Source organism: Plectropomus leopardus, chromosome 4 (assembly GCF_008729295.1).
Source record: "Plectropomus leopardus isolate mb chromosome 4, YSFRI_Pleo_2.0, whole genome shotgun sequence".
NCBI lineage: Eukaryota > Metazoa > Chordata > Actinopteri > Perciformes > Serranidae > Plectropomus > Plectropomus leopardus.
The window spans coordinates 26,561,508-26,575,407 of record NC_056466.1 but is presented as its reverse complement, the minus strand read 5'-3'; the positions used below and the strand labels follow the sequence as shown (position 1 = coordinate 26,575,407).

At 40.9% G+C, this 13,900-nt stretch overlaps 1 protein-coding gene across 1 annotated transcript; it reads right to left on the bottom strand.

The window, feature by feature from the left end:
* Nucleotides 1-1,069: 1,069 nt before the first annotated feature.
* srp68 (signal recognition particle 68) lies at nt 1,070-12,891 on the bottom strand. Its single transcript, XM_042484758.1, has 16 exons — nt 12,762-12,891; nt 12,196-12,262; nt 11,464-11,577; nt 11,187-11,382; nt 10,819-10,901; nt 10,588-10,697; nt 10,357-10,436; nt 9,935-10,075; nt 5,320-5,418; nt 5,071-5,135; nt 4,519-4,672; nt 3,840-3,934; nt 3,459-3,588; nt 3,201-3,276; nt 3,049-3,101; nt 1,070-1,919 (listed from the first exon to the last, which is right to left on the bottom strand). Exons 1-16 carry the CDS (start codon nt 12,847-12,849, stop codon nt 1,692-1,694), a joined length of 1,779 nt encoding a protein of 592 aa, XP_042340692.1. The 5' UTR covers nt 12,850-12,891; the 3' UTR covers nt 1,070-1,691.
* Nucleotides 12,892-13,900: the final 1,009 nt, after the last annotated feature.

Genomic DNA, 13,900 nt, shown 5'->3' with positions numbered 1-13,900 from the left:
TAAAACCAAAGACACTGATAAGAATTAGGAAGCAAAACAGTGAAATGTTCAAGTGGGAGGAGTGACACTGAAACAGTCCTCCAGCTAGAGTTTTACCAGATATCACAGGCAAACCAGGTCCCTTAAGAGTCAGAGGAAATCGATGCGGACTGGCGAACAAAATATTTTTTTTCTAGCATTACAGAATATCCATAGACATGTTATTTGTGACAAAAACACAAAGTCCTACTCATGACGGACAAACAGGCGCAAACAGGTGGTGGGATGAGTAAAAGGCTGCTAAAAACTCCCTCAAGTCCTGAACGTCTACTGCAATCTTACAATGCAATTTTGCTGAGGTGCAAATAAAAATGTCAAAATAAAAACATTTCATGAATTAATTACAGTGTAAGGAGCTGCACTGGTACGTCATGGTCATCAGGCAGCAGACTATTTTGTAGAAAACATGTCTGGTAAACGAGAGACACTGAGGGGTGTTAAAAATGAGGCTTCTATGTAGACGGGCTGAAGCAGTTGGACCCTTCTCTAACACGGCAAGTTCAGCGTCAAATGTCATACAGGACAACATATACAGCGTGACCTTTGCTGCAGTCAACAAATTAAAAAACCAAACCATACAGGTTTTTTTTTCTCTTTTTTTTAAGGAAAAACCAAGATGTCAGGCCTTGACTCATGTCTTTCATCATCCTGCTGATGCACATAAAATGTTCAAGCTTTATTCAAACTCTTCCCACAACTATTTGTTTCAGAGTCTTCCTCTGTCTGAAGGTGAAATTACAGCTCGTGACTTCACAAATCAGGAGCCACTTACAAAAGAAGGACCACAAAGGTGCGATGATATCGCTCTTCTTGTGCTCTTTAACAGCAAATCATGTCCAGTTTAATGCGGTGATATCACCATGTAGTGTTCTTTTTTTTTTTCAATGGCTGTGTTGGTGCAAAGTGAAGTTATGAATTACATATTGGTGCTTTCCTTCATAGTCAGAGCAAAGGTGGAGGGAAGAAATGGGACGCAGCTTAAGTCTTGTGAAACTATGATTAGTAAAACATCTTCAGTTTGCTGGACTACATGTCACAGGATGTTTATAGTATTTGATGAGCAGTACTTTGTTTTTAAGTCAAAGTAGCTGCCATAACAAAACTGCACTTTGCGAATTTTAAGAAAGCTGAAAACACCTCTCACATAAAGAAAAAAAAGACATTTAATAACATGAAGGCGCTTACATAACATTGGAGAAAAAAAAAAGAATAACTACTAATGATGCCTAAGTGACTTGTTTTACTCCGACAGAATTGTGAGATCGACAACTTGGCTGTACTGAGAGACCATGGCATTGTAACCTGCAGGACCTGAAAGTCCCAGACACCTCCACAGCTCAGATTAAGGAGGGAGTCTGTATGCAAGGAACCCACGCAGCCTGATGTTATTACTAAAGGTGGCAGGTGAACTTGGGTCATATTGCTACTTGAAATTGATTCATCTTTCAAGAAAAGATTATAGAAAAGTAGACTCACTCTGCCTTCCTCTGATCTGCAAACTCCCCCCCATCTTGCACTTAGGCACTAAAACTCAAAACAAAAAAGTAATTTAAATTATTCTAATTAACAACCGACCCAAGTCTGGTTGTTTGTGGTAAACTCGGAGCCTTGAGGCCCTCCTGCAGAGACAAACGCCGGGGGGGGGGGCTGATTTAGCTGCCAAAGCCAAAGATGCCCTTGATGTAGCCGGTGAGACCGCCCTTGCCCTTCTGCTCCACCTTGTCATCCAGCGGTGGGAAGGCCACGTGATTGAGCGCAAGGTCAAAGAAGAGAGGCTTGCAGGGGATTGGCTGGAAGTCGGGAGGGAACTGGACCAAATTGGGCTGCTTTCCTACCAGGGTGGGGTCGAGGCGGAAGGTCTCCAGGCGGTTGCAGAGGGGCTGCATGAAGTAGGAAGAAGTAGAAAAGTCAACAACACATAATCACAGATAACCATGAATTTATTAAAGGTATACTTCAATTTTCAACCAGCTTTGTATCAGAACAATGTGGGTAGTATGTGAAGATAAACTGTGGCACTGAAACTCAAAACAAATACATGATTGACGTCATTGGGAGGTGTTTCACTGGCTCTTGGGGCTGTTGCTCGAACTACAGGCTGTACTTCCGCTTTTTCGTATTACCTGCAAACCACGGCCAACCCTGCCACCGCCACCACGTTCTCAGAGTGAACAGCTGGTCAAGAGACACACGCGCCTCTCTGTTTCTCAAACTCAGACTGAAATCCTATCAAACGGTAAAACTACGCCGTGCTGATCCAATACGAATTCAGAGTCAATTATTGCACTACCTATTTCTCACCTAAAATGTTTTCAGAAATGTAATTAAATGCCCTGTTTCACCGTAATGGTGTGAGATTGAGAACAGGAAGTGGGTGCCACAGCTTCCAGAACAGTGAAAACAGCATCCGAGATCTGCAGGTAAAACTTAGCTTTAAATATAAACCAGGATTTTGTTACTAAGTTGCCTATTTCTCGCATCAAATGTTCTCAGAAACATATTTTAGATTACTGCTGGAATACGTGATCCGGCTGGCCGCCACTGTTTCACAAGGACTAGTCCACATTATGTCCTGTGCGGAGCATTATTGTAGTTTTAGTTTTTTTTTTCGACTTCTTGAGCAATAACACCCTTTTGCTCTGTTTTATCTGGTCATATGGCACCAATTTCAAAAGTATTTGCATCTCTCTGGTGCAGAGACGGCCTATTTTTCTCTTTATATCAGAGAAATACTTCTTCAGCTCAGGCATCGAGCATATTGAAACTCTGAGGTTAGAAATCATGTTTGTTGAGTGCTTTTGTCGTCACAGGTTGTCATTCTCTGGCAGACTGAGTGTGAAATGGGCCATTGCTTTCAGTGGCATGGAGGCATAAAAACCAAGGACCAGAATCTAAGCTTTCTGTCAGATCTGTTCTTTTATTTTCTTTTTTTAAAAAGCTACTCTGAGTCCATGATTGAGGACAACATCTATCATATTGTTGTGGCGTCTCTTGATTTTGTCCTCTTACCGTGTTGTCTTTCACCTGCTGCTGAGAGGGAACTTCAGTCGTCTCATCAGTGTCTGAAACACAAACATTGAAGAATGGGACTCAATGGGTTCTCATACAGTAAAAAATAAATCAGTTGGCTAGAAAATTGCCACTTTAAAAGGTGCTCTCACCTAAAATAGCAGCAGCCTGAAGGGAGTATTTCTCAGCATTCACTTCAGCAATGAGCTCCTGAACGTCAGGGAGATCCTGCAGAAACCACACACAAACGTGAGTCTGCTTGAGTACAGATGTTGTTAAACTGTCACAAAGACTTTTCTGACTGCAAAAAACCTTTGAGGGTCAGTCAAAGAGAGAGAGAGAAAAAGCCTGCCGTGCAGTCTATTTTTAACTGTAATTGTGGTGCTTGTGTGTGTTTTTACATGACCGACCTTAAGGCTGTTGTTGAGGCTCTTGGCCTTAGACTGGACCTCCTTGGCGTATTTGAGCACTCTCTCATACAGCACCAGCGCCTCGCTCCACTTCTTCACCAGCACATAAGACTGAGCTATGAAGAAACACCTGTGAGGAGTGCAGACGGGAGGACCACATCAGTGTATATATTGATGTATAGAAAGTACAACCAAAGACATAGGACATAGAGGACAGCAGCTGTGAGAACATAATGTGGGCTAATCGATGTCATGCTAGTGACAATGAAAATGAACTGCCTCAAAAAACACTTTAAGCAATGCATCCAGACGACACCCTACTCCTTGAATCTTAGTTGCGTTTTTTTTGGATTAGGAGTTAATAACTCTAAAATTTCTGACCTGTAGGCCTTGTAAACCAGCATCTTGAGGGACACCTCCTTCTGGAAGGTGTGGTCATCCTCTAAGCCTTGCAGGCTGGACAGCTCGGCCAGACTCTGGAGAGACAGACAAACAGAGAAAGGTTAGTGAGGTGATGAGAGAGACAGGAAGTAAACACGAGGAGACACAGAAGGTGAGTTACACTGTGACAGAGACTGTCAAACAAGGCAAAGTACACATCATTTCACTGGTGACAAAGCAGGTCAAACAACCTAGCACAATCACACAGCTACTGTGAGTAACTGGCAACTAATAACCAATTTCAAATTAATTAAACGGACTGAAATACATGCTGCTTTCATGGATGAATAATGTAAATAAGGCAGCAACCTTAGTTTTGACATTATACCGCGCCATAGTTGAATGCCTCTAAGTTACATTTACAGTTTACATCCATGTCTGTGAAAACATGAATGATTCACACACAGAAGATCTATACAATCAGCACAGTTTCAAGCATGTTCTTGAGGGTTTTTGAGTTACGGCCATAAACATGTTGTATTAGGTCAAAGTGACCTTTGACCATCAGATTCTAATCAGTTAATTTTTGAGTCCAAGCGGAGGTTTTAAAACTACTTCTTCATGGATATCAAACTTAAATATTAAAACAATCACAATGTATTTATGCTCAGACGTTAACCTGCAGGATGATGTCGTAGAGGCGGATGAGGTCCTGCGGACGGGGCCCTCTCTTGTTCTCGTCAGCTTCGGGCTCCTTCAGTTTAGCCTGCAGAGTGTGGGCCATGCTCTCATTTCTCTTCACCAATGTACACAGCTTGATGTAGGTCAGGTAACTGGGAGGAGACCAACAGCATGTTTATTATTTACTTATTAAGGATATAATAGAAGAGAATTAATAGAGGGTTGAAAGATTAATTCATGCTTAGGGCTGTTTACTAGATATGACACACAGTACTTTCTTGCAATATATGACAGCAAAGTGAATATCTTTGGATTTTAGACTGCTAATCAAACAACATTAGCAATATGAAGAAGCTACCTTTTTCTGATAGTTTACACACAAACTGATGGATGAAGAATAGAACTGGCAGATAAATCAATAATGAAAACAATTGTTAGTTACAGTCACAGAAGACAATCTGACACAGCAAACACCTCAAAAGACAGAAATATGTAAAGCCTGATCCTGGCATTTGGAAGTCTCTCTTTTAAGTCCATGTATTTCTTTTACCTGTGCAGGAACTGCAGGTTGGACACCTTGCCGCTGTCAGCATCTGAGCTCCTCTCACGCTGCTTCTACAAAGACAAACAATAATCTCATGAAAAAACTACTTTTTAAGTTCTTGATTTTATGTCACATTTCTTCAACTCAGTGAGCTGTCAATCACATCAATAAGTCTGACCTGTTAGCAACATACATACAAACTCACACCCCTGTCCTCTCTGATAGATCTCAACTTTTTAACCCCCCGAATCTTACCGCCTCACTCTTGAGTTCCTCTCTCACAGCCTGAATGGTGTCTCTGCACTCAGCCAGCAGGGTCTCATACAGATGCTCTTTGGTCTCCTCATTAGCTGTCTGCAAAACAGAAACGATAATTAACATCTTCAGTGGAGCATAGTGGCTATTTATCACCATCCATGTTTCCTGTTTCTCAGTAAAAATAAATGCTATTGTCTACACATAAAAATGCATTTACTATGATGCACATGCAGGAAATAAAGATGTCCTGTCAGTGGCACTTGTAGGTCTATGCATCAGCAGTATTTCACTTCAGTAAAAAAAAAAAAACGGTATTTAATGTGTATCTGTACTGAAGGTCTGTATCAGTATTGATCCACAAGATCAGATTAGTAGGTGTGTCACAACACCAGAAATGTATTCATCAACACCAATACCAGTGAATTTTCATGATTCACGATATCAAATTTCACACCATGTTAAAAACACAAAACAATAAATCCTGGGAACTTAAACTGGAGATCCACCTAAACACAAAGTACTTGTTATGTGGGTTTCGTTAGATTTGTGGGCCAGGAAACATTACACATAGTTTAAAAAATATAAACATATTTCTCCTATACTGTCATAATTTTAAGCAGTTGCACATCTAGGATGTGACAGTTGGGTAGGTTCCCACCCTTCCCTCCTTCCACTGTGATTTGATGCCTGGGTCAAAACTGACAGTGATGAGTGCTGCGTTTCACCCCAAGTTTGACATTTTTAAACTCTCAGTGAACAAAATAATAAATGAAAATGTGCAGCATTCAGCGAGAAATAGATGCTCAGTGCCTCATCACGCCGCTGGGGTTTGTAGCATGGTGTGAATATGCCGTACTCCCACTGCAAAGACTTTACAAAAAAAGCTGGCCTTAGGAAGAAAAACAAAAAAAGGCTTTCTTTCCCCACAAACGAAGGCAGAGCTGTTGCTGCAGCTGCACTTGTTGCTTCCTTTGGCTGCGACTTCGTAATAAAGTATCTGTCCTCCTGACATCTCTACATTTTACACTGTCCCTTATAAATGTACAGCCTGATAAAACACTATCAGTGCTTTATATGTAGCCTTGGTGCAATGCTTTAACAATTATAAAATATAAAAAGGTGCAGAAAGATAAGAGGAAGACAAATAAACCATGAAACTATGTCAACAGGTTTTACATCCAGAGGAATTTGGGAGGGGAGGACTTGAGTTTAAACTACTCTTTGTGAACTTGGAGGAAAATCGGAACTGGAGCCTGTAGAAACTTGCAAGGTCAAATGTCTTCCCCTATTTTGAGAGGTTACCACAAAAATATCTTAAAGATGAAAAAGAATAGATACAAATGCTCTTAAAGAAAAGAAGATGTAGACAAATTGGCCTCAATATCTGAAGTCAGACAGACTAACAACCACTTTCCACCCAATTAAAGCTACACTTGCACCTTTACAAGTCAATCGTGCAAAGACAAATATTTCATCTGTTTTGAAGTTGCAGCGGTGTGATACAAAGAGCGACAGTGTGAGCAGGGATGTGACTGTGGCAAACTGGGTGAGAGGCGCAGGTATGTGGCCCGGCAGGCTGCCGATGACATTCCTGCACACAACTCATCAGCAATCACTCTGCGGAGTTTCAGGGTTCACATCTTTGTGAATGACAGGATTGTTCTTCACCTCATCTTTCCTTCACACTCACACAGCAGGCCTGTATTACTCTACGGTAGTCCCACATGCCAACAGGACTTCATTTTTAAAAAGACAGCATGTTGTATTGTTGTAAATGTGAGAATGTAGAGGATTATTGACAAAATAAACTTTAATAGAGCGTCATTTCTGTAATAAACATGTTGTTAAACACCTTAATGGATGAAATTATTCAAATCTTCACCTTTAAAGAAAAAAACCCTTAGGAAGAAACACAGTAGAGGAATGTTACGAGAAAATTCCTCATAGTGATAACTGATAATAAACAGGTCATACAGCGGCTCTCATCCACCCAGAAGGCTGATGTTATTTGGTGCCACACTCTTGTGGCAACACCCTGGCAACGCCTAGCATAACCGGCTCAACCTGTTGAGCATCCCCTCTTGTTCAGAGAGAGAGGGATGGACGGATAAACTTATTAGAGGAAGGAGGAGTTGAAGGAACTCGCCTACTAGGACTGCCTTATGGCCCAATATGGCATTTCCTGCCTCCGGACGCCAAAAGCCAGAGATCAGGGGCACCACAGGAGAAACTTGAGGTGCTGGTGCTACATACTCTTTTTACTGAGCAAACTGGGACAAATGGATCCAATGCTCGCTGATCTTTAACATTAATTCTATAACTCACAGAGATAGTCAGTAAAGATGTTATTTCATTATGTAGGTCACACATGATCAAAATAAGGACAATCGTGATAGTTCAGCTCCAGAACTTCATACAGTTACAGCTACATACAGTTACAGTCAGTTACAGCCACTATTAACTTAACAATGGACTGTGACACTGCAGTCAAGTTTCAAAAGGGTCCATTTGAAACTGAAAGGTGTTTTGAGATAATACTAATCTGTCCATTGAGACCTGCTGGGTGTAGCCCTGTATTCATGTGTGGGCTGAAATGCACAGAATGCAGTTGTGCAATGACAGAGGCCGCATGCCACAGACCTGAGTGGCTGTGGGTGTGACAGGTGTGTCTGCAGGGTGTGCTGAGTCTTCTGGCATAAAGAAGACAGGAGGAATGAGCTGTGGTGGCAGTGAGGGGGACACAGAAGACAGCAAAGAGGAGACTGCCACCTACTGAGACTTTAAGGAACTGCATGGACTACTGGAAGGAGGTGTTCAGCTCAAACTTGGGCCAGATGCCCATTTTGAGACTTTTCACGTGAAGCCCAGTGTAACGCAGAGAGTAGTGAAGACATGGGGTGGCACATGTAGGCATAAAAGCTGAGGAGCAATGGTCTTAACCCCTTTCAAATAAAAAAAAAAGACTTTATAGGTTATTGCATTTACAAATACCCACTTCAAATGAGACACTCTTCAGTGAGCATTTGATGATTCAGCACAAGAAAACAACATACTGTCATCAGAACACCACTGCTGTGAAGTTGCAGATTTCACATGATGGTGCTGATCTAAAACTTGTGACGGCTGCACTGGTGAGCATTTGTCCGTGGCATAAAACTGAATATTTAGACCAGTGGTTCCCTACCTAGGGGTGCTGGCCCCCAGTAGGGGTCACCAAAGTTTCACCGGGGGCTTTGTGGCCTTCTTGATATTATGGAGTGTAAAAAAAAAAAGTACAGTAGGCCTATCTCAGCATTTTTTTAGTTTCAATGAAGAAAACTACGTAAAGCTGTTACTTTAAGTTTAGATCATTATTCAAGATATAAGCTTAAAAAAAACCAAACAGGATAAGGGAATGGTGAAGACCTGAACACAGGCTATATTGACGGAGCCTTTACGCTCCCCTTACAGCCTTGTCCTGCAGTAGAAAAGAACATGGTTAAAACTACTGCATACTTCATAAAGCAATGGTCAAGTGTCAAGGAGAAAAATGAATTTGTTTTAAAAAGAAAAAAGCCTATTAAATATGAATGATTGCTTAGAATAAAATTCTATAAAGTAGAATTGTATAAAACGTTCTTAAAATATTTGGAAAACGCATCTCTGATGCAAAACGAAATAATCTGTTTTAAATTGATCCAAAGTGTTCGTTTCATACAAACTTGCTGCACTAATTGTGTACACTGTTCAGATTAACTGTACATGTATATGTACATTTGTTTTTCTGTACTGCATTAAATGTGTATATTAAATATCCAGAAAATATGACAAAATATCAGAAAAGGGGTCCCTTGAGGAAAAGTGTTGACTACACTGTATCTTAGTAAGAATGAACCTTTTTTTATGATCATAATGTGTAGAAAACGTAAACTGTGTGGAAGGTAAATGTGAAAAATAAAAAGGAGAAACAGGCGGAAACTATGAGGAGAGGACACGGGGGACTGACATGTAACAAAGGCCCTCAGGTGTAACTGAATCAGGAAGGTTGTGTTTGCATGGGTGTTTAGGCAAAGAGAGTGGAAGTGTGCATGGTTAATATTATAGCGGTGTCAGTGTGAGCGCATGTGTTTGCCAGCATATACGGTTCACACAGTCATGCCGACGAAGGCTGAAATTTATGTTGCATTTAGCCTCAAAGCTACATAGATACAAAAAATATAATTTGGGCTTTAGACCAACAGGCCACAGGGATCCCCCAACATGTATCTTTAAGTTTTGGCTTATAATGATATTCAAGGGGCTCTATGCCAAAATCAGATCATATGAATTGGATACAGTTCTCAGCATGGAGGTGGCTGAGTTAGCGAAAATGGTGGGCTAATATACCTGCTGAGCTGGCTTACCACAGCAAAATAAACAGAAAAGCTCAGATTACAACACACACAGAGGTAGCATGACTTCATTCTCTGCTTAGGACACCATTCATCCTCTATATCTTCACACAGCAAATAGGGTTTTCTGCTATATTAACATTATAAATCTCACATCCAAAACATTTAAGAGCTGCTGACAACATGTGAAGTTCAGTATGTTTTTACCCCCTACAATACAGACAAACCAAGGAAATACTGACCTGAGCAATAGCTGCCTCATTGTCCGCCAGACCCAACAGGAAGATGCGGGCCTTGTCTATCTTGACAGGAACTGTCCGCCCGCGCCACTCCACCTCACTCATGGTGGCCGCTTGCTTGGTTCTTGCCTGAGTGATCAGGGCCTGAGGAGAAATATAAAAAAAGGATATTAAACTTTTTTTTTCTTAATAAAACACATTTTCTGGTCCACAAGTGCAAATACATCTTTGGCTTTCATCAAATAATATTTAATCTTTTTCAAAATGCAATTTATTTGTGCACACAGATTTGCTGGTCACTCTTTATGAGACCAGATCTGAGGAACGTGTGTGTTCCAACCCTGAAATATTAGGAATCACCAGAATATGACAAATGAATGATGATACAAGCAAACAAACAAATGTCAAAACTCCTGTATGTTCACCTCTAGTTTCTCAGCCATCATGCCTCCTCCTCCACCAGTCAGTCTCATCTGCATCAGGTCATTGATGGCGTTCTGGTCACCTGCAATCAGACAGAAAAAAATACATTTACACAGTGTGAGTGAACAATGTCTCCAAATGCCTAAATGATTCTAAGATGGCTGTGAGGTACGTTGAGGGAGATCACTTTGCCGCCCTTCTTCTGTGTGAGTATGTGTGTATGTGTTACTCACCGATGTTGTAAGCACAGTAGCGGATGTTGGGTGAGATCTCGTCCACACGCTGACGATACAGAACTGCCAACTCCTCAGTGAAAGCACTGGCCAGCTTCTCATAGATGGTCCTGACAAGAAAAAAATGGGATTATTTAAAGTTTTCTACCAGTCATAAAAAATTGTACAAGTCAAACGCAGTCACTTATTCTGCCTTTTTTATTAAGAAACTGTAGGGACATTAAAACTCACTTGCACTTGTTGAAGGCCTCCATGGCAAGTTTCCACTCCTGAAGTTCAAACTCAACCGTACCAGTCAGGTAAGCAGTGTAGGCCTGAAATAAGATACAGGCGCCCTTATTAGTATTTGTTGTAAGAATAAGAAGAATCTGAATTTTGATCCCTGTAACACAGTTTTAAATAACAAATTATATGTATCAACAATGTCAGTAGTTTTGTTTCATATATATAGAAAAAATGAAGAGAAGATGGGATAGAGCTGAAGTATGCAAGACTGAAAACATTTTGGACCTTTGAGGGTGTGATCTCACAGCACACGTATAATCTCATTCTGCACTGTGTCTTTAAAAGCGTGTTGAAGGTGACTCTTTACTGTGTACCTGCGCCTCAAGTTTGGTCTTGGCATCAACACGGGGACTCTCACAGAGCTTCTCCAGCTTCTCGCTGTGCTTGGCAGCCTTACGTAGTCGTGCCAGCAGGTGGAAGCGCTTACGTGGCTCTGTGTTTGCCTCCTGCTTCAGCTGCATGGCGTAACTCCATGCACGCTCTGCCTCCATCAAAACCAGCAGCAGATACCTGATGAGGGAGAGGACGTTGCATTAGTTGCATTTTCACCATTTTTAGGGGACACATTCATTAAACACTTCCATTCCTCACCTGCTGTCAGAAAGCATTTCAACAGTTATTTTCTTCCCAATGAACTTGTGTCGGTTACCCATCTTGAACCCAAGAGTCTTTCGCAGGCGACGCAGTCTTCGGGAGCAGTAACCCCTGGACATAGTACACAATGGTGGTTACATTTAAATAAATAAATTAGGCTTTCGTGTACATTTCCATCTTGGTTTTGCACAACAGACATGACAAACACAGTCAGGTCATTAACACTAAAATAACTGCAAGGTTTTCTGTGAAAAAATATTATCCTAAATCATCTAAGAAACACTTCATGGACATTTTAGGCACTTTATTAACAAAGACGCTATTTTCAAGGTATTTCAGTACTTGATTTTTTTCCCCCTCAAAATTGTGGCCATTCAAGGACATCATGCAAGCCCTTTAAAAAGAGCCATTTGTGCAGCAGCACAGTCTCATGACAATTATATGGCGCCAGATGTTTCCACTCAAAACGCTTCTCAGTTTTTTAAAACAATAATGTGGTCCCCAAAAATAAATACTTCATTATATATACAGGAATTCTGGGAAAATGGCACCTACAGGATGGGCATTTCACATTAAAGTTCAATAAATACACCCTTTGAATGTCTTGTGAACACTGAAAAGAGTGTGTACTTCCATGTGAACAGCCATATTACTGCACCACAGACATCTCTGCAGCTATGGCCCCGTTAGTGCAGGCTTACTTGTCCTGTATGACTGAGCCAGGCTCACCTGTATCTCTGGTAGTCTCCGTGCCTGAGGCCATGCTGCTGCTGGGACTCCTTGATTATTTGCAAAACTGTGAATCATTGTTAAGGGACAACCTTATTTATCATCTCTCTCTCTCCCACACACATACACCATACTCAAGGACATTTGTCGTTCATAATCACGTATCAGTATGACAGTCGTATCAGCACTAGTGTACAGACCCAGAAAGTCTGGCTGTAGTGCTGTGATGTGTTGCAGAAACGGCACCGCAGCTGCTAACTGAATCTCAGAGGTTATAATAGTTTAACATGTAGTAATAAACATACCTACAGCGGTAAGGAATAACTAACGCTCTTAGTTAATTTAACGTCCTAAGACTTCCGAGAAAAGTTTGTGGCAGGCCACGTAAATCGGCTTTTTACCTATACCACTGACAGCCTGCTTCAGTATGACACGTAGCTTTAACGCAGCTAGCGTTATCCTCTAACCGAGCTAGCTAGCAAGCTAACGTTAGCTTCTGAGCCTGGCACTGAACCGCTGGACGAGAAACAAAACGGCCGCTACACGTCTGCTGCTCGGAAGGATACTTTCCAGTCCAAGTCCCCCGTCCGGTGCATTTTCTTTATTTTCATCCATGGTGGACACTTTGGCGTCGTTTTGCTTGTCTGCGGCCATCTCTAAACGCTAACAGCTAAGCGGGACATACACATGCTCAGTCAGAGCTCGAGCCAGGGACCAATGACGGCACAGGGAGGGGCGAAGCTACACTGAAACCTCGCGAGATTTAGCTCATAGGGCGGACAGGGACAGATCCATGGGACACATTCATGGGACAGATCCATGGGACAGATTCGGCTCATTCGGCTTAGTATCGGTTGAAGAAATTGAAACACCAACCTATACAACAACAATGGCCCCGATGTCAAGTCAAGTGATTTTAATACTGGATGGAAGATCAAGTACTCACTTCATCAGATATTGGCTTACTGAAAACCTTTATCCTAAAAGACAAACAAAAATGGCACCCTACATGAATTTGATAGGAAGATTAATTAACTAAGGATAATGTATCTAACATTACCTATTTCTCCAAAACGAAATAAACAAATTTTGAAATTATGAACATCTACCCCTGTAAAGAATTACTTCAACTTTGCTTTGGTATTTATTAAAATGCAGGTACATTTTAAGAAAATGAGGTATTACTGACCTTGTAGTGTTGTCCACAAAGTTGGGCTTGACATACATAAATGGATAAAACAAAGGATCTCGCCATTCCCAAACTTGAATGAATTTAAATTATATTTGAAATCCCCAAAACCTCTAAAAGGGCCAAAAGAACTAAAATTGTATATTTTGAAACACTTTCCCACTAGAGTAAATGATTACGTTTAGAATGAGTTCCCTCCCTTGTCTGATAATCTATTTATTATTTATGTATCTTAATTTGATTTATTTTATTTGAATTTAGAAAATGTATTACTTCAAACACTCCAACAGGACTGAAACACTTCACACTGTATGTTTACTTTTTTAATTTGTTGATTAAAAAAAGTGAATAAATAGATTTAGCACTGTTCCCTTTGACAACACCTTCATGCTGGCACTGGAGAAGTGAATGGCATGTTGTCATGTTTGTTAGTTAATTTTGAAAAAATTAAATAAAAAAAAAGAATCTGGAAAACTGGGGAAAAAAACTTCCTTGAAGTTGATAGGACTACATGCA

Excerpts from the sequence above, each read along its gene's own strand:
- srp68 (XM_042484758.1), bottom strand. The coding sequence starts at position 12,849 with ATGGCCGCAGACAAGCAAAACGACGCCAAAGTGTCCACCATGGATGAA. Across the intron at positions 10,698-10,818 it reads GAGGCCTTCAACAAGTGCAA|GACCATCTATGAGAAGCTGG; the intron begins GTGAGTTTTAAT and ends TTTTCTTGTCAG. Across the intron at positions 10,076-10,356 it reads TGATGGCTGAGAAACTAGAG|GCCCTGATCACTCAGGCAAG; the intron begins GTGAACATACAG and ends ATTTCTCCTCAG.